The sequence below is a fragment of the Hippopotamus amphibius genome, chromosome 1 (assembly GCF_030028045.1).
Source record: "Hippopotamus amphibius kiboko isolate mHipAmp2 chromosome 1, mHipAmp2.hap2, whole genome shotgun sequence".
NCBI classification, from domain to species: Eukaryota; Metazoa; Chordata; class Mammalia; order Artiodactyla; family Hippopotamidae; genus Hippopotamus; species Hippopotamus amphibius.
The window spans coordinates 77,095,326-77,118,359 of NC_080186.1; the positions used below are offsets into that span (position 1 = coordinate 77,095,326).

General features: G+C 38.2%; 1 protein-coding gene across 3 annotated transcripts in view; it reads left to right on the forward strand.

Moving 5' to 3' along the window:
• SLC35D1 (solute carrier family 35 member D1) overlaps positions 1-23,034 on the forward strand; it is a 49,231-nt gene that overhangs the window by 22,632 nt on the left and 3,565 nt on the right. For 2 of the 3 annotated variants that reach the window (XM_057717003.1, XM_057716995.1), the window contains 3 exons: positions 6,631-6,698; positions 8,116-8,194; positions 13,044-13,126. In XM_057717003.1, the coding sequence (XP_057572986.1) occupies positions 6,631-6,698; positions 8,116-8,194; positions 13,044-13,126 (230 nt within the window). The remainder of the gene's footprint in view (positions 1-6,630; positions 6,699-8,115; positions 8,195-13,043; positions 13,127-23,034) is intronic. The other variant, XM_057717013.1, reaches the window with a different exon arrangement.

Below are 23,034 nucleotides of genomic sequence, written 5' to 3' on the forward strand. Positions count from 1 at the left end.
GGCCCTGATCACCACACTGGAGAATTTTAAAAGATGTTTTAAGGAAGAAACCGTGCTAATTCTACATAAATTCTTCCAGAATGTACAAAAGAAAGAACACTTCCCAATTGATTTTTTTTTTAATGAGGCCAGTATACCCTCTACCACTAGCTGACAAAAAATTACAAGGAGAGGAAAAAAACTACAGTCTAAAAAAATCCAGCAATATGTAAAAAGGACACTAGGTCATGACCAAGTTGTGTTTATCTTAGGAATTAAGGTGAATTTAAAATTGGAAAATCAATCAGTGTAATTCATCATATTGGCAAGAGTAAAATAGAAGAACCGTGTCAATAGTTGGAGAACATGTATTTGACAAAAATTGACACCCATTTATGAGTTTAAAGTTCTCAGCAAACCACGAATAGAAGGGAACTTGCTCCACCTAATAAAGGACATCTACCAAAATAATGTTTTGTTATTGTACTTAATGCTGAACAACTTAATACCTTTACACTAGGATTGAAAACAAGGCAGGGATATCCGCTTTCATATAATGTTCTATTCAACATTATATTAGAGGATCTCATCAGTGCACAAAGGTAAGAATTAGCGATTATAAAGGAAGAATTAAAAATATCTCTGTAAAAACCATGATCATATATGCAGAAAATCCTAAAGAATCTAGAGAAGAGTGATTAGAACTAATTAGTTTAGCAAAGTTGTAAGATACAAGGTCAGCATATAAAAATCGACTATACTGCCTTATACCAGCAATAAACACTTGGAAACTAAGTAAATAATACCACTTATAAAAGCTTCAAAAGTATGAAATACTCAGGGAAAAATTTAACAAAATATGTCAATGTCTGTACACTGAAAACTTTATAAAACAGTACTGAGAGAAATTTTTAAAGACCAAAATAAATGATTTTTATATTTACGAATGTTTATGAATTAGAAAACTTGTTATTATTAATCTGTCGATTCTCCTCTAATTGATCTGTAGATTCAACACAGTTGCAATCCCACAGCAGGATTTTTTGTAGAATCGATAAGCTGATTTTGAAATTTATGTAGAATTGCCAAGGACTTAGCATAGTCAAGTCAATTTTGAAAAAGAACGATGTTGGAGAACCTAGAGGATATCATACTAACTAAAGTAAGTCAGAGAAAGACAAACATTATATAATATCACTTATATGTGGAATCTAAAAAATAATACAAATGAATCTACATACAAAACAGAAACAGACTCACAGATGTGGAAACAAACTTATGGTTACCAAAGGGGAAAAGAAGTTGGGGGAGGGATAAATTAGGGATATGGGATTAACATACAAATTACTGTTACATAAAATAGAGAAACCACAAGGAGTTACTGTATAGCACTGGGAACTATATGCGATATCTTATAATAGCCTATAATGGAAAATAGTCTGAAAAAATACATATATAAGTGAATCACTTTGCTGTATACCTGAAACTAACACAGTATTGTAAATCAACTATACTTCAATTAAAAAGGTAACAAAAATTTATTTAAAAAGAAAAGAAAAATGTTGGAGGATTTATCCTACTTGATTTCAAGACTTTTTATAAAACTACTGTAATAAAGATAATATGGTATTGGATTAAGAGTAGACATAGATCAGTGGAACAGAGCAGGGAATCAAGAAGTAGAAATAGACAGTGTGCTCAGTTGTTTTTGTTGAAGGTAACTAAATCAATGAGGAAAGGATAATCTCTTCAACAAACTGGTGCTGCAACAATTTAACATCTATATGCAGAAAAATGAACCTTGACCCTTACCTCAGGAGATACACAGAGATTAACTTGAAAAGTATTTTGAGTTGACATTGTGTTGTTCCTCCCCTCAAAGTCATGTTGAAGTCCTACGCACAGTACCTCAGAATGTGACCTTATTTTGAAATAGGGTCATTGCAGATGTCATTCGTTAAAATGAAATCATAATCGAGTAGGGTGAACCATAGGTTATGAAAAGGGGAAATTTGGACACAGGCAATAACAGAGAGAGAATGCCATGAGAACTTAAAGGCAGACATCAGAATGATGCCTTAGTAAGCTAAGGAACACCAAAGATTGTCAGCAAATCACCAGAAGCTAGGGGAGAGGGATGAAACAGTCTCTTTCATAGCGCTCATAAGGAACCAGCCCAGCTGACACCTTGATCTTAGACTTCTAGCATTTAGAACTATAAGACAATGCATTTCTGTTTTTTAAGTCACTCAGGTTGTGGTACTTTGTTACAGCAGCCGTAGCAAACTAATACAAAAAAGGATCATAGACCTAAAAGTAGAGCTAAAACTAGAAAACTAGAAGAAAACACAGAAGAATATCTTTATGATTTGGGCTTAGACTGGGTTTCACTGAAAAGTCATAAGAAGCAAGAATTACAAAACACAAAATTGATGTTAGACTCCATCAAAATTAAAATTGTTTTTCAAAAGGTACCATAAAGAAAACGCAAGCCACAGACTGAAAATATTTGCGTAATTATATATATATGGTTAAGGACTTGTATCTAGAGTGTATTTTTTAAAAACCCTTAATTTAAAACTTAGTAGTAAGAAGACAAATAAATTGAATAAAATTTGGAAAAGATTTGGATAGACACGTCACCAAAGAAACAGTACTGATAGCAAAAAAGCACATTAAAAGACACTCAACATCATTAGTGATTAGGGAAATGAAAATTAAAATTGCAGTGATACACATAGGGAATGGTGGGTTTGGGATTTGGGTGCAGTTCTGACTTCAAAGCCAGTAATCAGTTTATGAAGGTTTTAAGAAAAGAAGAAATGGGACTTACAAGAGGAAAGTACTACAAGTTTCAAGGCAAAAGATGTTGGTGTCTGTATGTGAAATGGAATGTATTCTGTTTCTTCAAGAGTATTAGGTCTGTAATATTTATTACTCTGGTTTATCTGTGTGAGTTTTGCTGTGCTTCAACCAGATAAAAACTACAATTTTCATGTCAGCATATAAATATTTTAAACATTTAACCCTAAAAATAACATTTGATCCCCTAGACCAATATTTCTCAAAATGTTTGACCTTTACATACACTTAGTAATAAATTATATTGTGATTCAGTATATATTCCCACACACACATAATTGCAGCAAAATTTCATGAAAAAATATTTCTTGTTACATGGAATACACCCTGTTTTCTGTTTTCTGTTTTATTTTTCAGTGCTATTTGTGATACAATAAACTGATTCATGACCTAAAAAAAATTAAAATTACAATGGGATACCATTTCCTGAATCACTAGGATGGTCTCAAATGTTTCCAAGTGTATATGTGACTGTAGATCATTGGAAACTCTCATACAGTGCTAGTGGGAATACAAAATGTTATAGCTACTTTGGATAACAGTTTCACAGTTTCTTTTAAAGTTGAAGATACGTTTACTGAAAGAACCAAGCCATCCGCAGTATGTCAAGTGAAAGAAGCCAGACGTAAAAGAGTACATACTGTACAATCCCATTTATATGAAATTATTGAATGGCAAAAATCTAGAAACAGAAAGTAGATGAGAGGTTCCCAGGGACTGTAAATGGGATTGACTGTAAAGAGGCAGGAGGGAACTCTCTAGGGGGGTAAATATTTCTTTTTTTTTTTTTTTTTTCTAGTTTTACTGAGATATAGTGGACATTTAATATTGTGTAAGTTTTAGTTGTACCACAAGTTGATTTGATACAGTTATGTGTTAGGAAATGATTACCACAGTAGTGTTAGTTAATCCTGCCATCACCTCACATAACTGCCATTTCTTTTTTTTGGTGAGAACGCTTAAGATCTACTCTCTTAGTAACTTTCAAGTATGTAATATAGTGTTGTCAACTATAATATCATGCTTATACATTGGATCCCTAGAACTTACGCATCTTATAAATTGTAAAACCAACATCTCACCATTTCCCTCCTGCCCCAGCACCTGGCAACCACCATTCTACTCTCTGTTTCTGTGAATTTGGCTTTTTTAGAGTTTACATATAAGTGAGATCAGACCATGTTGGTCCTTCTCTGATTTATCTCATTTTGCACAATGCCCTCAGGGTCCATTTATGTTGTTACAAAAAGCAGGATCTCCTTCTTTCTCATGGCTAAATAATGCTCCATTGTGTGTGTGTCTGTGTGTGTGTATTTTCCGTCCTGGCTGTACAAATTTACGTTCCCACCAACAGTACACAAGGATTCCCTTTTCTCCATACCCTTGCCAGCACTTGTTATCTCTGGTCTTTTTGATGACAGCTATTCTAACAGGTGTGGGGTGCTATCTCACTGTGGTTTTGATTTGCATTTTTCTGATGATTAGTGATGTTGAGCACCTTTTCGTATACCTGTTGTCAATTTGTATCTCTTTTTAGGGGGAACTGTCTACTCAGCTCCTTTGCCCATTTTTTAATTTTTTTTTTTTTCTTTAAGAACTTTTATTGAGATACAGTTAACAGACAATAAACAGCATATATTTAGCGTGTACAATTTGGTATCCCAATTTCTCAATTCATTCCCCCCAACCCTCCCCGCTTTCCCCACTTGATATCCATGTGTTTGTTCTCTACACCTGTTGTCTCTATTTCTGCCTTGCATTTCCTCTTTCATAGTTGTTAGCATTTGCCTTATGTATTGAGGTGCTCCTATATTGGGTGCATATAAATTTATAATTGTTATCTCCTCTTCTTGGATGGATCCCTTGATCTTTATGTAATGTCCTTTCTTCTCTCTTGTAACTTTTTTCATTTTAAAGTCTATTTTATCTGATATGAGTATTGCTACTCCAGCTTTCTTTTGATTTCCATGTGCATGGAATATGTTTTTCCATCCCCTCACTTTCAGTCTGTATGTGTCCCTAGGTCTAAAGTGGGTCTCTTGTAGACAGCATATATATAAGTCTTGTATTTGTATCCATTCAGCCAGTCTGTGTCTTTTGGTTGGTGCATTTAGTCCATTTACATTCAAGGTCATTATCCATATGTATGTTCCTATTACCATTTTCTTAATTGTTTTGTTTTTGTTTTTGTAGGTCCTTTTCTTCTCTTATGTTTCCCGCTTAGAGAATTTCCTTTAGCATTTGTTGTAGGACTGGTTTGGTGGTGCTGAATTCTCTTAGCTGTTGCTTGTCTGCAAAGCTTTTGATTTCTACTCAGTTCCTTTGCCCATTTTTTAATTGGGTTTTTTTTGTTTGTTTTTGCTATTGAGTTATATGAGTTCCTTATATACTTTGGCTATTAACCTCTTATCAGATACATGATTTGCAAATTTCCCATTCTATAGGTTACCTTCTCATTTTGTTGGTTGTTTCTTTCACTGTGCAGAAGCCTTGTAGTTTGATGTAGTCCCTCTTATCTTTGCTTTTGTTGTCTGTGCTTTTGGTATCATTCTAAAAAATTGTTGTCAAGACCAGTGGTAAGGAGCTTTTCCCTGTGTTTTCTTCTAGGTTTTATGGTTTTAGGCTGAAATTACTTTATCATGATTGTAATGGTGGTTTCATGACTAAACAGTTGTCAAGACTCATTGAATTACACACTTGGTGAATTTTATTTTTTATATGTTATGCCTCAACCAAGAACCATAAACAAATGAAATGTTTACTGTCCGTTAAATGCTGTGTTCGGAACGTGAGTCAATTAATGTGATGTGGGCCCCCCCCAGGGAGCTCACAGTCTGTAGAGGTTGGTGTAGAAAGACTTGCAGTTCAGAGAGATAAGAGCACGAAGGAGAAGTACTGCTGAGACACAAAGGAAGGAGTTCTTGTTCTGGAAAAGCCCTACAAAAGAGCTGCTTGATGTCTAGTGTGATGGGCGAGCAGGCGTCAGGTGAAAGTTGAGGGGAAGAGCATTCCAGGCAAAGGCACGTGTGAGTTTGAAACTGCATGTTATATTTTATAAACCACAAGGAGCCTGGTATTGCTGGAGCCCTGGAACTGTGAGATTTATATTGAAGTGGCAAGAGCTGAAGCTGGACAGGTTGGCAGCGAGATAAAAAGTGAAATGTTTCTCATATTTGCTTGACAAACTCATATCGCAAGAGAATTTATGTACTTGAGAGAGAAACTCTCCCTATTGGATTTGAGATGAGATGGTCAATGCACCCTGTCATTTCTATTCATTCCTTTGCTTTTGGCTTAAAAACAAACAGAACAGCAGAAATCTTGCTTTTACAAAATCAACGCTTTTAAAATAGTAATTCTCCCTGGACAGACCTCAGCTGAATTTGTGTAACTAAGGTTGTACTTGAACTTTCACATGTTACAGGGAAGAAATATGTTTTAAGGTTTGTGAAAGCCTTTATTTAATACCAGCCATCTGGGAGAACTGCTGAGATTAGCAGGACGTGGCCTGTGCCTTCAAGCGAATATCAGTTTCTTTGTACCAGCAGGGAGAAGTACAACACCTCCCTCACGTTACATTTTGGAAAGGAGGAAACCTTAGGAAACTGCTTGTTGGTTCAGCTCCATATGTGTGAAATTCTTGAACATCATTGCTTATCCTTGGGGTGATGCAGGGAAATGTGTGCTTGTGACTGTGGTGGGAACAAGCACACAGGATTCTGATTAGTGCATGGAACAGCTGCTTTCGAGGGCCTGCTCTAAAACCCGGTGTTTTCTTGTGTGTTACAGGCAATGGATTTCGAAGGCTGGGCTGACACCCTCTTTCTTGTGCAGTTCACCCTCTCCTGTGTGATGGGGTAAGCCTTTGCTGCCTTGTTAGCAGATAGTTTTCCTTGAGAAATTTGTTCTAGCGTCTTTTTGCCTCATTCCCCAGTATCCTGTTCTGTCTCTTGAGTGTATCAGCTTAGCATGAACCTCCAGATTCAACTGGCTTTACCACCCTCAGGACTACCAAACCGATCTCAAAGTCATGCTTAGAAGGAAGAAGGAAAAAAACTAATATTTACCCAATAAGCTAGTACGTGGTAAGCACCATTATATTTCAACATGCATTATTTAATTTTACTTCTACACTGACTGTTTGACAGATATTGTTTTCCCCTTACCTATGAGAAAGCAAGCTCAAAATTCAAGTAAATTGTCTAAGTTTGCAGAATCAGTAAGCAGCAGTGGCAGCCTTTGAATTTGGGGCTGACTCCTGCCTGCCAGGCTATAGAAGGCAAGAGTGTATCTGCAAATGTGCCTCTTCTCTTCACCTCCAAATTTCCATAATGCTTTTTCCCCTCAACCAGTTGTTTCAGTTGATATTTGTGACTGGACCTGGCACAGGCTAGGTACACAGTGATTGGATGCTTTGAAAAAACTTAACATGATACCTTGGTACTGAATCAGGCTCAGAAGCCTCATTGTAAAATCCAGGAGTGCTGACGGCTGCCACTTAGCTGTTAAGTGAACTATTTCCCCTCTTAAAGTAGTTCTCATTTGCTTTTCTTCCATCCTTGAGAATCTCTCTTGCCTTCACCCCGGTCGGGAATCATATTGGCCTCATGTGACATGCACACCTGAGCCAGGGTCTGTGTGCCGTGAGCTTTTCTATCTGGGTTGGGTGAATTAGGACTATGATCTAAAAAGAGTACTCATGATTGTGAATGGTGGTTTTAGGATTTTGGTGCAGTAGCTAGGAAAAGCACCTGATCATTAGATGGACATGTGTTTCTCTTTAATGAAATTTTAAAAAAATCTGGGGGCTTCTCTGATAGCTCAGTGGAGAATCCACCTGCCAATGCAAGGGACATGGGTTCGACCCCTGATCCAGGAAGACCCCACGTGCCTCAGAGCATCTAAATCCATGTGCCACAACTACTGAGCCTGCGCTCTAGAGCCTGTGAGCCGCAACTTATGAGTCCACGTGCTGCAACTACTGAAGCCCACCCATCTAGAGCCCGTGCTGCACAATAAGAGAGGCCTGCTCACCACGAGGAGCAGCCCCCGCTCGCCACAGCTAGAGAATGTCCGCACGTAGTAACAAAGACCCAACACAGCCAATAAATCAAAATGAAATAAATTAATTAAAAAAAAATCTGAAGCTGCAGTGTAAGCAGCAGTGAGGTAGGGAAAGCTCATAGTCAGTCAGTGACTAGTAGAATGTACTGGCATGGTCAACACTGTTTCTCTTGGCTAGCTTGTAAGATAGCTTTTCCTTCTTTTTTCCAGATTTATCTTGATGTATGCCACAGTGCTCTGCACTCAATATAATTCTGCTCTTACAACTACAATAGTTGGCTGTATTAAGGTGAGTTGAAAAAATGCTGTTCTCTTTTGGGTACCTGCTTTATTTGAAAAATGTTCCTCTGAAATAAGTCTGGCTATGGTCTTTAGCGCATCATTCTTATTTCCTCATGTATTGTCTTGATGATTTGACAAATTGTGGTGGTGGTTTCTAGAACAATCCTTAAGAATTCAGGGAGAGCATAATCTCTACTTTCAGGCAACTTAGGTCTGAGGAATATGGGAAAAGGAGAATGTGTCATCTCAGAGCAGAGGGAGGAGAATCAGCCCTGTTTCTGACAGAGCAGGTGACTAGTCCAGTACTAACAGGTTTGTCCCTGTAATTCCCAATGAGAATTGTTCTCTGCTTTGCTGAGTTCTGGCTGTTTTGTAGGAGAAGGATGCCTGCCAAAAGCTAATCAAGGGAGTTTTCCTAAGCGTGAGCCAAACCTTAAATGGCCCACTTTTAAAAGCTGTGTCTGACATTTCCAGTGATGTCATTTCCTCCTGATCTATTTTATTTGAGGGAGGCGCATTTGTCTTCAGCCAGGAGAGCCAAGTTGACTTGAATATTGAGCTGCAGTTGGTGGCTTGAAGCCTAAGGCCTCTTTCATCTGACTTTGTGATTCTAGGGTTTTTTTTATGTATGAATTATTAACATTTTATTTCATTTTATATACGATAGTTGCAATCATAACATTTATGCATTTTTCCAAACAAAATAATTTTTCCATGTAATTCTAAGTTACTCATGAGTATCATTTTGATGGCTGTAAAATATGTATATCTATTTTATAAATTTAATTATTTATTTATTTATTGGCTGCATTGGATCTTCGTTGATGCGAGGGCTTTCTCTAGTTGCGGAGAGCAGGGGCTACTCTTCGTCGTGGTGCTCCGGCTTCTCATTGCGGTGGCCTCTTGTTGCGGAGCACAGGCTCTAAGTTCACGGGCTTCAGTAGTTGCGGCACACAGGCTCAGTAGTTGTGGCACACAGGCTTAGTTGCTCCTTGGCATGTGGGATCTTTGTGGAGCAAGGATCAAACCCATGTGCCCTGCATTGGCAGGCGAATTCTCAACCACTGTGCCACCTAGGAAGTCCCTGTAAAATATTTTGTTTTATGATTGTAACACTTTACAATTACTATTTTATTGAACATTTATATTATTTCCAATTTCTTGTTATTACAAATGATGCAATACGTGTTTTGTAAATAAAGCTGTTTTACCATTTTGTGATTACTTTAAGTTTCCAAAATGAAAAGTATTGGATCAGAGGGCATGAATATTTTAAGAATATGTGTATGGATCCAGTATTATCAATACTAACATATCAATAGTCATTTAAATGTAGGATCCCTCTACTGGATTTTAAAACATGTTACTACAGCATGGCAAAAATAAAAATGTTATGGTATTGGTTAAAAATTTAAAAGATCAATTTGTAGAACAAACCTGATGCATGGTACAAACGAGTATCTTTACCGTTCAACATGTTTTTTTCGCCATTCTTTCTTACAATAACCTTGCAAAAGCAACCAGAAAAGTTTTACTGTTTCAAATATTAGAAGTGAGGAAACTGTAAACCTAAGGAAATCCTAAACACAACACTGTAAATCAACTATACGCCAATAAAAATTAATTAAAAAAAACTAAGGAAATCCTAAAAACCACTCAGTAATAATGGAATTAAAATTTTAAGATCCAAGAGGCCGCAGCATCCCTGAATTCCAAAAGAATTAGCGAAGTAGGTTTGCCTTCTAAAGAAACAAGATCCTTGATCATTTGGAGGAAGGAATACGGTTGCCCTTGGGACTTACTTTCTGATGCCTCATTTGTCAATAGTGAGGGAAGGGGTTGCAGAGGTAAAGTTTGTATGCTTCTGCTATGTTTCCCTTTACAGCCCCAATGGCATTGTGTCTCCCTGACCTCACGTTAGAAACTAGATTTGGGTTAAAACTTCAGAAGGTCTCTGACTTCAAATCATGGAATGTTTGGTGTGAATAGAATTCTAACCTAAGCTGTAACAAGTCAGCTGTATGACTTCCCATGAGAGCTAAAGATAGGCATTTGAAGACCTGGGCTGGCTGAGACAGTTTCAGCCCCCAAATTAGCTCTCAGCCCTGTTTGGGTTTTGTAAAGCGAATGCTTCAAGGGCAAGAGATGGCTTGCCTCTTCAGAATAAAAACAGCAAGAACATGAGAGACAGGACAGTTGGTGCCATGTTTTTAACCAAGAGGAAGGATGATGTGGGAGAGTTATTTAGCAGATAACCAGACGCAATGTCTTAGAATTTCTTAGTGTCTGTTCTTTATTATTATCAGCATGGAGTACAAATACCATCATGCTCTTATTAACATAAAATCCAGGGACGTCCCTGGTGGTGCAGTGGTTAAGAATCCGCCTGCCAGTGCAGGGGACATGGGTTCGAGCCCTGGTCCAGGAAGATCCCACATGCCGCAGAGCAACTCAGCCCATACACCACAACTACTGATCCTGCGCTCTAGAGCCCATTAGCAATGACTGTTGAGCCCACATGCCACAACTACTGAAGCCCACACACCTAGAGCCTGTGCTCTGCAACAAGAGAAGCCACCGTAGTGAGGAGCCCATGCACCACAATGGAGAGTAGCCCCCGCTCGCCGCAACTAGGGAAAGCCTGAGCACAGCAATGGAGGCCCAATGCGGCTGATAAATAAATAAAGTAAATAAATAAATACAATTAATTAATTAATTTAAAACAAAACAAAACAAAACATAAAGTCCAGTACTTTTCTTTTGATATTTCCTCCTCCCTACAAAACCATGTGAATTTAGTCCAAAGGAAGCAGTTTTACTTGCAAACTCTAGAGGGAGGGAAAAAACTCTATTATCTGATTACAGTTGACCCTTAAACAATGCAGGTGTGAAATGCTAGGGTCCACTTAATATGCGAATTTTTTTCAGTCGTAAATATTATAGTACTGCGCCATCTGTGGTTACTGAATCCACAGATGCCGAATCGCAGATAAGGAGGGCCATCCATAAGTTATACTTGGATTTTCCACTGCACCCCTAACCTTTGCCTTGCTCAAGGGTCAGCTGTGGTTTATAATTGCTATTGCATCCCACAGCCATGTGGTATTGCTATTAAAGGATGTTTTATACCTTCAGACAGGTGGGAGTACCCCGATGTCCTTGCTGGTTTGGAGCCAGGCCACAGTGGAGCTTCTTTCATCAGCCATCCAGTTACAACCCTGTAGCTCAGTCACTGTTCCCCAGTGGGCTTTAAGCTTCCTTCTGTGCTTGAGGAGCCTAAGCCATAAACCCATGGGTCAGGGTTCGCTGTTTGTCTTAAGTGTGGTGGGAACATTACTTAGGAGAGCTAGTTAAACACGGAAAGTCCTAGGCCCACCTCACGGGTTTTGAATCAGAATCTCTAAAGTGGGGTTTCCAGCTGAGTCTCAGGTATACTAAAGGCTGAGATTGCAGTCTTAGTTTTGAGCTGCCAGGAGAGACGCTTTTGTGCTTCCTGGTAAGTTCTACTTTGGGGTCATGAGTGTCTTTCCTGATAGAAAATCTTGGTTAGAATGGTCTAATGTATACTTAAAGTTATTCTAACTTCTGACTGATTTTGAGCAACAAGGATTGGGTTCTCTGTTCCTTCCCTTTCTGAAGTTCCCTGGGCAGCTTATGCAAATCAATCTCTCTTTTCCCTGGATCTCTGTATCCAAGAGAGGTCTTGTTACATACTTCCCCAAGTTGCCTACCAGCCTTGTTTACTGTTACATGGTATTTAATTTTATTTTTTTCCTCTCAAATAATAAGAAAATCTGCTCTAAAGTAATTTTCTGTCTCCATCCTTAGACCTAGAAGAGGCTGACATAATTTTGAATGCTCTCTCAAAGGGTACTCCATTATGAAAATAATTTTGAAGTTTGTTTTTGGCTATTTAAAAACAAACACTGTGACACTTTACTTTCTGCTTCAGAGGCCTAGTCTAAGGGAGTCCAGGTACTAAAAATATTTGTGACATTTACCGTTTCTGGCAGTTGTAATAGCACAGAGGGAGGCAGCGACTTAAGAATGTGAAGGCAGGGAGGTTAGGGAAGAATTGAATAAGAGTTTAAAGTTTGGAAAATTTTATTTCACCTTTGTGGTCTGAGGATAATTAAAGGGAGCCAGACGCTTTCACTGCCCTGGCCTGGTTGCATCCCTGGTTGAGGAGCTAAGGTCTCACAAGCTGGAAAGGGAACGAGATGAACAGAAGATGTTTACACCTGGGAGTTTAAGGGAGTTGGGAGAGGTGATTTTAGGTATGCTACTTTGAGATGACTTCCCCCGTGTTTTTTAAAGGTACCAAGGAAGATTGCTCTAGAAACAGTCTTTGAATTGGTAAATTCCCCACCATCCGCTTTTTACTTTTCAAAAAAGAGGGAAAGATGCTTGCATGTAGGCAGATTTTCCTTTTTCACTCTCCCCTCATAAGTCAACTGCTACCTCTGTGGGAGGAAAAAAGTATTTTTTTCTGCGATTGCTAAATGTGCCGTAGTGTTTTCTACCCCTAGTAATAGCAATGTTTCTCTGTTTAGATTTATAATAGCCCATGCCACAGGGCAGGGAAAGTTTGATAATCTTGCTAGTATTCTTCAATATTGGTGAAAGCATTTAGCTTCTGGAGAGAGACTGGGAAGAGGCTGATGTCATTGCTTCTTTATTAGTTAATGTTCATGCTCATACCACACTTATTTTAGGATTGTTGGGTTTTTGTTATTTTCTGTTTGTTTTTGTATTTTAAGGATATGTGTTTGAGTTATTGTATGGGTGAGTTTATATGAATATTGAAAAAGTTCAGTTAACCCTATGTAACAGTATGTTGCCATTTTTCTTTTTAGAATATATTAATAACTTATATTGGAATGGTCTTTGGTGGAGATTATATTTTCACATGGACAAACTTCATTGGCTTAAATATCAGGTGAGTAAGAACATATAACTGTATCCACTTTGACGAGTGGATTTGGATTGTCAGATAGTCACAGTAAGCTTGGGTATTTAATGGCGGAATTGTTCATTTATTATTAGACAAACATTGATGGAGTGCCTACAGTGTACTGTATATTTACTGTCTTTTGATAATGCTTTTTAAGAAAGGAGAAAATTGTTCCATATTTTCAGTGGATTCCAATTTTCAACACTCCAGTTTCTGGGGAGTCTTTTCTGGAAGTTGAACCCCTTTTACTTAACCTTCAAAGAATAATCCTTTATTTATTGTGCTAGTTGTCAGTACAGTGTTCTCAAGAAAATTTCAGGCTAAAGAATACCAGCTCTGTTAGAGTTGCTTTATATGTGTCTAACCTCGGATGTATCACTACATTTCTTTAGACTTTATCTTCAACAATGATGAGGGTGACTTGCATGAAAGATCTTTTTCAGTTTGAGAATTTTGAACTTCATGGTTTTAAATACTGTTTGTATTTAAACTCTGTCCTGAACTCAGACTTCTATATGTAATAGCCCATTTGACATCTCTGGCTGACATGTCCAAAACTGAACTCCTTTTATTTCCTCCAAAGTCTGCTCCACACACAGCCTCTACATTTCAGCTGATGGAGACGCCATCTTTCTAGCCTCTCAATTCAAAAGCTTTGGAGTCATCCTTGACTCTTCAGTCTTATATCCAATATCTGGTGTCTTAGCACATTCTGTTGGTTCTACCTTCAGAATACCACTTTTCACCATCTGCGTTACTTCCATCATCATCTAAGCTACCAACATCTGCCGAAGTTACTGCCCAGTCTTCTGTACTTGTATCCCTGGTTTGACTCATCCCCCCCACCCAACCCGCAGTTAGTTCTCAAGAGTTGACAGTGTATTCCTTGTAAAAGCTAAGTCAGAACATGTCACTCTTCTTTTTCACTCCTCTCCCTCATGTCTCTCCATGTCCCAAGGTCCTGACAAGGCCCTACAAGATTTATCCTCTTGTCCTCCAGTTTCAGCTCTTGCTTCTCTTCTCCCTCACCCCATTTCATCTACACAGACCTTCTTGCTGTTCCTTTAGAATACAGGGATGCTCTCTCTTTCGGAGAGAGAGATTTAGAGAGAGATATCCTGTCTCTTTGGGACAGGATATTTCCTCTACCTGGAACATTATACTGCCAGATACTTGCATGGCTATTTCCTTTATGCCTATAAATTTTTGCTCAAATGTTAGCTACTCAAGGAAGTCTACCCTAACCACCTTATTTAAAATTATAGTCTGCTCTTCCTTTTCTGATATTCCCAAACCCTCTTATTCTGCTTTTCTAGTTATCTTTATATATATTACCTATTTTTTATCTCCCCGGCTATAATGTAAGTTCCATGAGAGTATGGCTTTCTGCCTGTGTTCTTCACCCACATTTCCCAAGCTCCCAGAATGAATCCTGGTCATTGCTTAATAAATATTTGTTTGATGAATTCTGTATGGATTGGTGAGAAGACACTTTGGAAACTATAGCGCTCTTTACTAGAACATGGTAGTATCTTTTTAATTTGCAATAAATGATATAACTTCTCTTGAGCTTTTATTTCTTCAGATGTAAAAATGATAATACCTATTCTACCTTATGAATCAACATGAGAATTTAATATTCAATACTGATATTATTAATAGGTTAATTATTCATTAGTTCCCCTTCCCTGACATTTTTTTGCCACTATTGTTGTCTTTTAGAGGAAAAATCATTTATTTGTGGGGCTAGGAGTTGCTGAGAGCATGGGTATGTAGTATACCTAAGGATTCCATATTATAGAAGGAAGATGAGTAATTGAGTCTCAGATCTTGTTCAGAGTTGCAGTTCTGATGCTTGCTGCCTGCGTGATTTTGAATGCGTTGTTTAGCTTTTCTGAGCTTCAGTTTTCTTATGTGTTTGGGATAGAAATACTTATCTCTTTAGAGTTGTTGAAATGAAACAATCCAATGAATGTTAAAGTACCTGATTGGTTGCTTAACATCTATGCTTAGTAAATATCAGTTTCTTTCATTAATCGATGTGAGGAAGGGCCAGGATATGAGGATCAACATGGTGAATCAGTTCTGACTTTGGATGTGGCCTGAGTTTCCTTCATTTCTGCAAATCTGGATTAAAGAATCATTATGGCATGTTATAGACCTGATTCAAAGATGCCTTGATTTTCTTTCTGTCCCCTCCAAATAAGAACTTGATAGTCAAAATGAAGTAAAAGCTGCTGTTTTGCATTTTCGGATATCTGCAGTTCAAATCTCTCATAACATAGTATCTTGTAAGAAATAGTAGGTATCTTTTTCCACATTGCAAGCTATTTAAAAAAACTTCTAAGTGCCTGAGTATGTTGGAATGTTACAACGTATGTCAGCCTAACATATATCTAATCTAATTAACATCTTGAAAATTCTTCCAGTGGAATTTCTTTTTGTGTTAAATAGTGCATTATAGTTCTGGTTAAATAGTACTGTTTTGCTAGCAAGGTTAGTGGATAATGATGTCATTGGTACTCTTCCCTTATGTAGTATTTTTAATAATTTCTAATTGCTTTCACATTTTATTGTAATAAATTGTACATGCCATATCTCTTTAATCTCTGTTTCATTACAAGGTTAAGAAGAATAAGTAGTATACTTAGCCATTCAGCGTTCAGGTTATTTGCAGATTTGGGATTAAAATCCAGGTGACATTCTATTTCAAATACCTTTCCATTACCATGTACTTTTCAGCATTTGTAAAGGAAAGTATATGTTGCCTTTTTTTTCTTTTACCTTTTCTCCTAAAAGTGAAAATTATTGTTTTATTGTTTTTTGACTTCCAGTAATTAATAGACTCATCAGTTGTGAACATTATTTCTTTTTTAAATGTGAAAACCAAACTTAAATTGGCTATTTATTAGATTTCACTTTGATTGGACATGGTGTCAGTCCATCCTTGGTTGATTGCACTTTGAAGGAAATCACTAATTTAACTGTACTCTTAAAGGATTCTCTGATTAAACTCAGATGCATCTAGCTCGCCTTTACCCTGCCTGGTTTCTTTGCTGTTTTAAGTAAAAGTTTAAATAGCCCTCTCTGATGTGATTCAGTTCCAGGAGGCAGGAGGTTTGCATTGGTAGCTTCTCAGGCTCCATTCAAATTTGATGCTGCGACTTATGAAGGCATTTCCTTTTTTTCCCAGTAGGGCTCTATTAAAGTCTGGCTGTCTCCAACTCTCTTAAGTTCCTTTTTCCAGTGGCCAATTACTGCGTCTTCACCTAAGCCCAAAAAAGCAGCAGAGTGAGTGGGAAATGAATAGTGAAGGATGGTGACAGAACATGCTTCTGTACTTTGATTAGAGGTTGGGCTCTGGCCTGTGGCTTTGGCCCGAGTAATGTATCCTCTCCAGATAATGACATCATCATCCCCATAACTGCCCAGGCTAGAATTTGTAGAATCTCTGGAGCTTACCTTTATCTGTGATTTTTTTTTTCTTCCATTAAAAAACAAAACAAAACAAAACACTAACATATAATTTAAATACAGTAAAATTTCCGCCTTTTCCTGTACAGTTCTGTGAGTTTCGACAAATGCATAGTTAGGTAACTACCACCACCATATTCAAGGTATGAAACAATTTTATTACCCCCCAAAATCTCCCTATGTCCCTTTGCATTGGACCTCTCTCTCCAACAGAGATCTGTTTTGTATCCATATGGTGTCCAGAGTGTCCTGTAATGATACACAATGTTATGTATCTCTTGGTCTGACTTCCTTCACTTAACATATTGCATGTGAAGTTCTGTGTTGCATTTGAGATTCTGTGGTGTGCATGTATCAGTAGTTTGTAACTTTTTACTGCTGAGTAGTATTCCATTATGGATACCGCCATTTGTTTATCCATTCACCAGCTGAAAGTTATTTGGGTAATTATCAGTTTTTAGGTGTTTTGTGTTAGTTGCTAAAACATTTGCTTAAACTTTTGTGTGTGAACATTAAGTTTTCATTTCATTTGGGTAACTATTGGGTTGGCCAACCCAATACTTAGGAATGGAATTCCTGGGCTGCGTGGTAAGTGTATACTTAACTTTGTTAGAAATTGTCAAACTCTTTTTGACAGTGTCTGTACTATTTTGCATAACCCCCAGCCGTGTATAAGAGTTCTAATTGTTCTGTGTCCTGGCCCTTGGTATAGTCAGTTTGTCTTTCTTTTTCAAATTCTAGCCATTCTAATAGATGTGTAGTGGTATCTCATTGTGGTTTTGATTTTCGTTATGATTAATGATGTTGAGCAACTTTTCATGTGCTTATTTGCCACCTGTATGTAAAATGGCTATTTTGGTAAAATGGCTACTCAAATATTTTGCTCATTCAAAAAACTGAGGTTTTTTTTTTAATGAGTTTTGATAGTTCCTTATATTATTGTGGATACAAGTCCTTTATCAGATGTGTGATTTGCAAGTATTGTTTCTCAGTCATGGCTTGCTTTTCATTTTCTTAGTCTCTTTTGAAGAGCAAAATTTAAAATTTTTGATGAAGTCTAGTGTATCAGTTTTTTTCTTTTTGGGGTTGTACTTTCAGTGTTATATCTAAGAAATCTTTGCCTCACCTAAGGACACAAAGATTTTCTCTTATATTTTCTTCTTGAAGTTTTATCATTTTAGGTTTTATAGTTAGGTATATAGCCCATTTTGGAATAATTCTTATATGTGGTGGGAAGTCTGGATGAAGATTCTTTTTCCTGTGTATTTTTTTTTTAATATACAATTGTTCCAGCACCTTTTGTTGAAACTACTATCCTTTCTCTATTGAATTGCCTAATTCTTCACAGCACTCTTTTGAAGCTGTTTTATTATCATTATTTTATAAATGAGGAGGCTAAGGCTTAGAAAGTTTGAGTTGAATGTGTTCTGAAGACATGTATTGAGCCTGTTTCTGTGTGCCAGGTATTGTGCTCTAGAGGACATGGTGCATTCACTCATTGCTCTGCCAAGGTCACACACGCAGCTAGTAAGTCATCAACCCAGGTGGATTGGACTCCAGAGTTCAAGTTCTCACCTCTTAATGAATTATCGTTCAGTAAATGATTAATTATAATGCACCCTAAGTAGACCTTACATATCCATTGCCACTTTAGATTCTCCACTGTTTGAGGGCAGAAATCACTTGTCTTATTTATAACTGTGTCAGTATTTATCAGTGCCTGGTTCATAATAGGTATCTAACCAGTGAAAATAATAATAACAAAATACAGACAATATTTTTTATGCTTAGGCATTGCCCTAAGTACTCCATACTTAATCTTTTTAACAGCCCTCTGAGATAGATGCTATGAATATTCCCTTTTACAGAGGGGCTGAGAAGCTTGCCACATATTACCTAGCTGGTAAATGTTCAGTCCATGATTGCCTCCCACGTTTTCTTAACTGCAGTGTAGTAAATAGTGAAGAGATGAATGAATGAATTTTATTTTCATATCCCTTCAGGATATGTCATCATACTGGTTACATAACTCTTAAGTCCACCTCCTTTTGTGTAACAACCCATTTTATGGTAGCTTCTGACACCAAACCAGAGTTTACACTGAGCCTAGCTCCAGAGTTGGGTCCTGAGGGCTTTGGTCTACCTACCTCTGCCCAGCACCTGAATCTACTATTCCTTCATTGTGGACTCCTCTGCCTGTTTCCTAAAAAGGATGTGTTGCTTCCTAGTTCCAGACTTCTTCTCCTAAATAATTCCATCATAGCAAACTCTCTTCTGTTCTAGGCTTCTCCTAAAGTGAGGACATGAGCTGTTCCTTTACTTAGTGGTTCTCTCATTTGGAGAGAGAGAGAAGGACATGTTTTGCATTATCAGTTGGTTGCTGCTGCTGTAACAGTACCAGACTTTTTATAGAGATAAATAACTATGCTAGTGGCATCTCACTAGAATAACTTGGAATTTTAAATAGGATGTAGGGAGGTTAGCTAGCCCTTGGTTATATAATTCCTTACAGAAGAGCAGTGAAGTGGAATATAGGAAAAAAAATTGCGTTCTCTCATGGGTACTGCTGCTAGCTATTTATAGTTCACTTTTCACGATCTCGGTTTTCAAGCTAGAGTTGTCTATCCTAGTTCTGCCACTAAACGTCTCTGATTCACCCTGAGGAAGTCCTGTGAAACTGTGCCATGTGGTCATTGGGTCTAAAGTTATTTTGTAAGAGACTAATGACATTTGAAGAAACTTCTTCCAGGTGTGGGAAACACATAAAATATATTATCTTTCTAAATGGGAGTCCTCCACCCATACTTTAAAGTTTTTTAAGAGGCAGGAAAGAAAAAGGAATAGAAGTAGGGGAGAAAATGATGAAAATGCTTGAGTAGTTTGGACTCAGCCCCAAGTTGGAGAATAGAATCAAAGATGTCAGGAAAGCTCCCCCCCCCCCCCAAAAGCTCTTTCTAAACATGTAAGAGAACCCCTTTCCAAGAAAACTAACATTAAATGGTAAGAATAGGTAGGAAACAAATTTTTAGGTTTATATTCTTTTTTTCTTTAACTTTTCTGTAGTGCAGAGTCCTTTTAAAAATCTATATAGTACATGGGGTCAGTCTTACAGAATTCCAGTCTTAAAGAGAGCATCTACCTGACTCATATCAGTTAATAAAGCAAATAATATCTTTGCCAAGACCCATGAGTTCCAAAAAACATCACGACAGAATTTGAGAGCCTTTTATTTTTTTCTAAATTTACTGCTGGGCAGATTCCTAAAACTCCTAGGCAGATAGAATGGTTAACAAAAACCTGGCCAGACTTCTGTGACTAAGGTACTTCTATTTTTAAAGTATATGCACACAGGAAACTATATTCAATATCCTGTAATAAACCGTAATGGAAAAGAATATGAAAAAGAATTTATATACATATATAAATATAAAATGAATCACTTTGCTGTAAACTGGAAACTAACACAATATTGTAAATCAACTGTACTTCAATAAAAAATAAATGAAAATAAAGTATGTGTACAGACCAACACTTGCCTTGGTATACAAAGGACATAGATAGATATCTGTGAAGGCAACTGATAGGCTGTTAATGTTTATTGAGTGCCTAGTCTAGGACGGCCACCTTTATAGTGTCATCTCATTTAGTCATCTCTCAGTTCACATGAAAATGAAATTGAAACTCAGAGGGGTGAAATAACTTGCCCAAGATCACACAGCTACCATAGTAAGAAGCAGAGCTGAGATTCTAACCCTGATCTGGCTATAAAAATCTACCCCATGATTTAGTCATGTGAGGGTACATGGGACAAAAGATTAAAATGGTCCCTCTTTGTTTTGAACATCTCCAGAGTCTCCTGGCTTACTTACCTCTTGCCTTACTGCTCACCTGTCTCTATTCTCCTATCTCCCTTAGCAGGCTGTGGCTTTGCGTGCACGAAGGAGGTGACTACTTAGTACGAGCAAAGCCGTAGACTAATTTTTACCTTCAGGGAATTTGTAATCTAGTTGGGAAGATTCATTTATTCCTAAACACACGTATGGTAGGTACCTGCCGTGTCCCAAACATTGTTTTAGAAAATAGAGATGAAGCTGCTGTCAAAACCCTGGCGCTTCTTGGAGTTTTCCTTGTCGTATAGGAGACAGAAAATGAATGAAGATAAATGGGTGAAATATTTTCTGGTGATAAATGTGTTAATTGTGATAAATAGTAATGGAGGAAAATGAAGCAGGGAAAGGGGATAGGGCATATTGCCGGGGGTGGGGGCACTTATTGAGAAGGCTGCATTTTGTGTGAAGACCCCCAAAATGGAGGAACTGAGTCATACTGAGTTCTGGAGGGAATAGGAGGTAGAAAGGTCCTGACGTGGGAGTGTGGGAGTGTGCTTGGTGTGTTCAAGGAACAGCAGGGAGGCCAGTGCGGCCGGCGGGAGTGGAGCGCATGAAGAGATGGGGCTATAGAGGTGATGGGGTGGGGGGAGGATTAGGGGTGACTTCTAAGAGAGTGGAGGACAGTTGGAGGGTTGTGAATAGAGAAGTGACATGATCTGATTTGTTTTAATTGGACCACCCTGGCTACTGTGGTGAGATTAGACCAAAGGAGGAGGGGAAGTGTGAAATGTTTATATTGATAGTAATGGCTTTCATTTATATAGGAATCATATAGCATTTATAATATATTAGGCATTTATATGGCATTAATAACAGCAATGCCAAGGCCCTTTTAATACATTCCTTCCAAAAAGCTTTCAACAGCTCTCATCACTAAAAGGTCACAAAGTATCTATCCAGACTGGCACCAGTTAAAAAGGTGTGGTAGTCTCAGGAACTAAAATCACACAGAGTTGCTTGGGAGATCACATAGTGGTAAGGATACTTAGGCCAGGCCTTGACCAGGTAGGATCTGGAGAGGTGGAAAAGAGAAAGCTGGGTATTCCAGCCGTGAAGTACTGCATGAGCAGAAGTGTGGGCTGGAAATGCAGATGTTGGTTGGGAGCTGGGGGCAGGAGTACTGGTAGGGACTCCATTACGGCTAGAGCAAGAGGTATTTCACAAGGGTGAAACATACCTCCCTCAGTATCTGCAGCGGGGATTTGTTTCAGGACCTGGAGTGGATGCCAAAATCTGCAGATGCTCAAGTCCCATAGTCAGCCCTCTGTATCTGTGGGTTCCACATCCACAGGTACCAAGGGCTGACTGTGCTAGAGAAGTAGGTTGGCACCCATGTGCAAAGTGCCTTGAATATTTCATAACAGGAGGGATGAATTCCCAACTAGGAAGCTACTCTGAGCGTTGCCAGTACACGACAGATGGTAGAGGTTAGGTCAAGGTTTGCTTACTCATAATACAGTTAAGGCCTAGTTGGGATGACCAAAACCGGGAAGGTTTTACTTTACTTAGGACTCCTTGATTTTCTGGATGAAGGAGTGGGTGTGCAGCCACAGAGACGGGGGAGAAGCAACAACTGCCAAAACCCCTTTCTTCTTTTTGCTTTTTTGCAGTATTAGTCCCTGTGTGCCTTAGCATTTTGACTTTTGCCCCCTATTGGATATCTACTGTATGCTAATTAACCTTTTGAAAATGATCTGTTGTCCTATTAAGTCTATAATTTAGTTATATAATTTAACATATCATTATGTATAACATTGTATAAATAATGTAATTTAATTCTCACTTCAGCCCTGTAAGAGTGATATTCTCATCGCCATTTCACAGATGAGGAAATTTGCCCCACATCACAGAGCTTTGTAAATGTCAGAGTCCACAGTTAATAAGCTTTTTACTCAACCCATGTCACCTTTCTGTTTCCCTTTGTTCAAGTTGGAAAGCTCTGGAAGATAGATAAAGAGGCAACATAGCTCTGCTTTATGTGAGAAGGATGAGAAAAGGGTCCCCAGCAGCTGCTGTGTGGGGAGTGAAGATGGGGTGTCCTTGGTCACTATAGGAAGAACGTATTCAATTATTTGGCAGAAATTGTGTGTATTAGGAAGTTGCAGTAAAAGTCAGACTGTCTTGGTTCATAGGTTTTGATGTGGGTTGACATATTTTACATATGGAATATAGAGGGCAGGGTGTAATCTAAGAGTCATAGCTACCTGGCTACACATGTGAACAAACAGGTCAGCTGCAGGGGGAGATGGAGACAGCCTGTTCCTTTGGACTCGTCCTTGGGAATGGAGCTGCTATGTTGAAGGCATTTTTAGTCTATATTTGTAGGATGGATTTCTAATTGTCTGAGGCTGGTAACTATGTCCATGGCTGTATAGGTCTCGGAGAGGTAGGTTGTACTTGCCTGGCTTTGGAAGATCAGGAGTGGATGGCAGCAGGTGAAGTGGCGCTAGCCAGCACTTGCCAACCAGCCTCGTGGTATTCTGACTAGATCCCTGTCTGCAAGGCACTGTTGCTTTGTCTCTTTCTTCT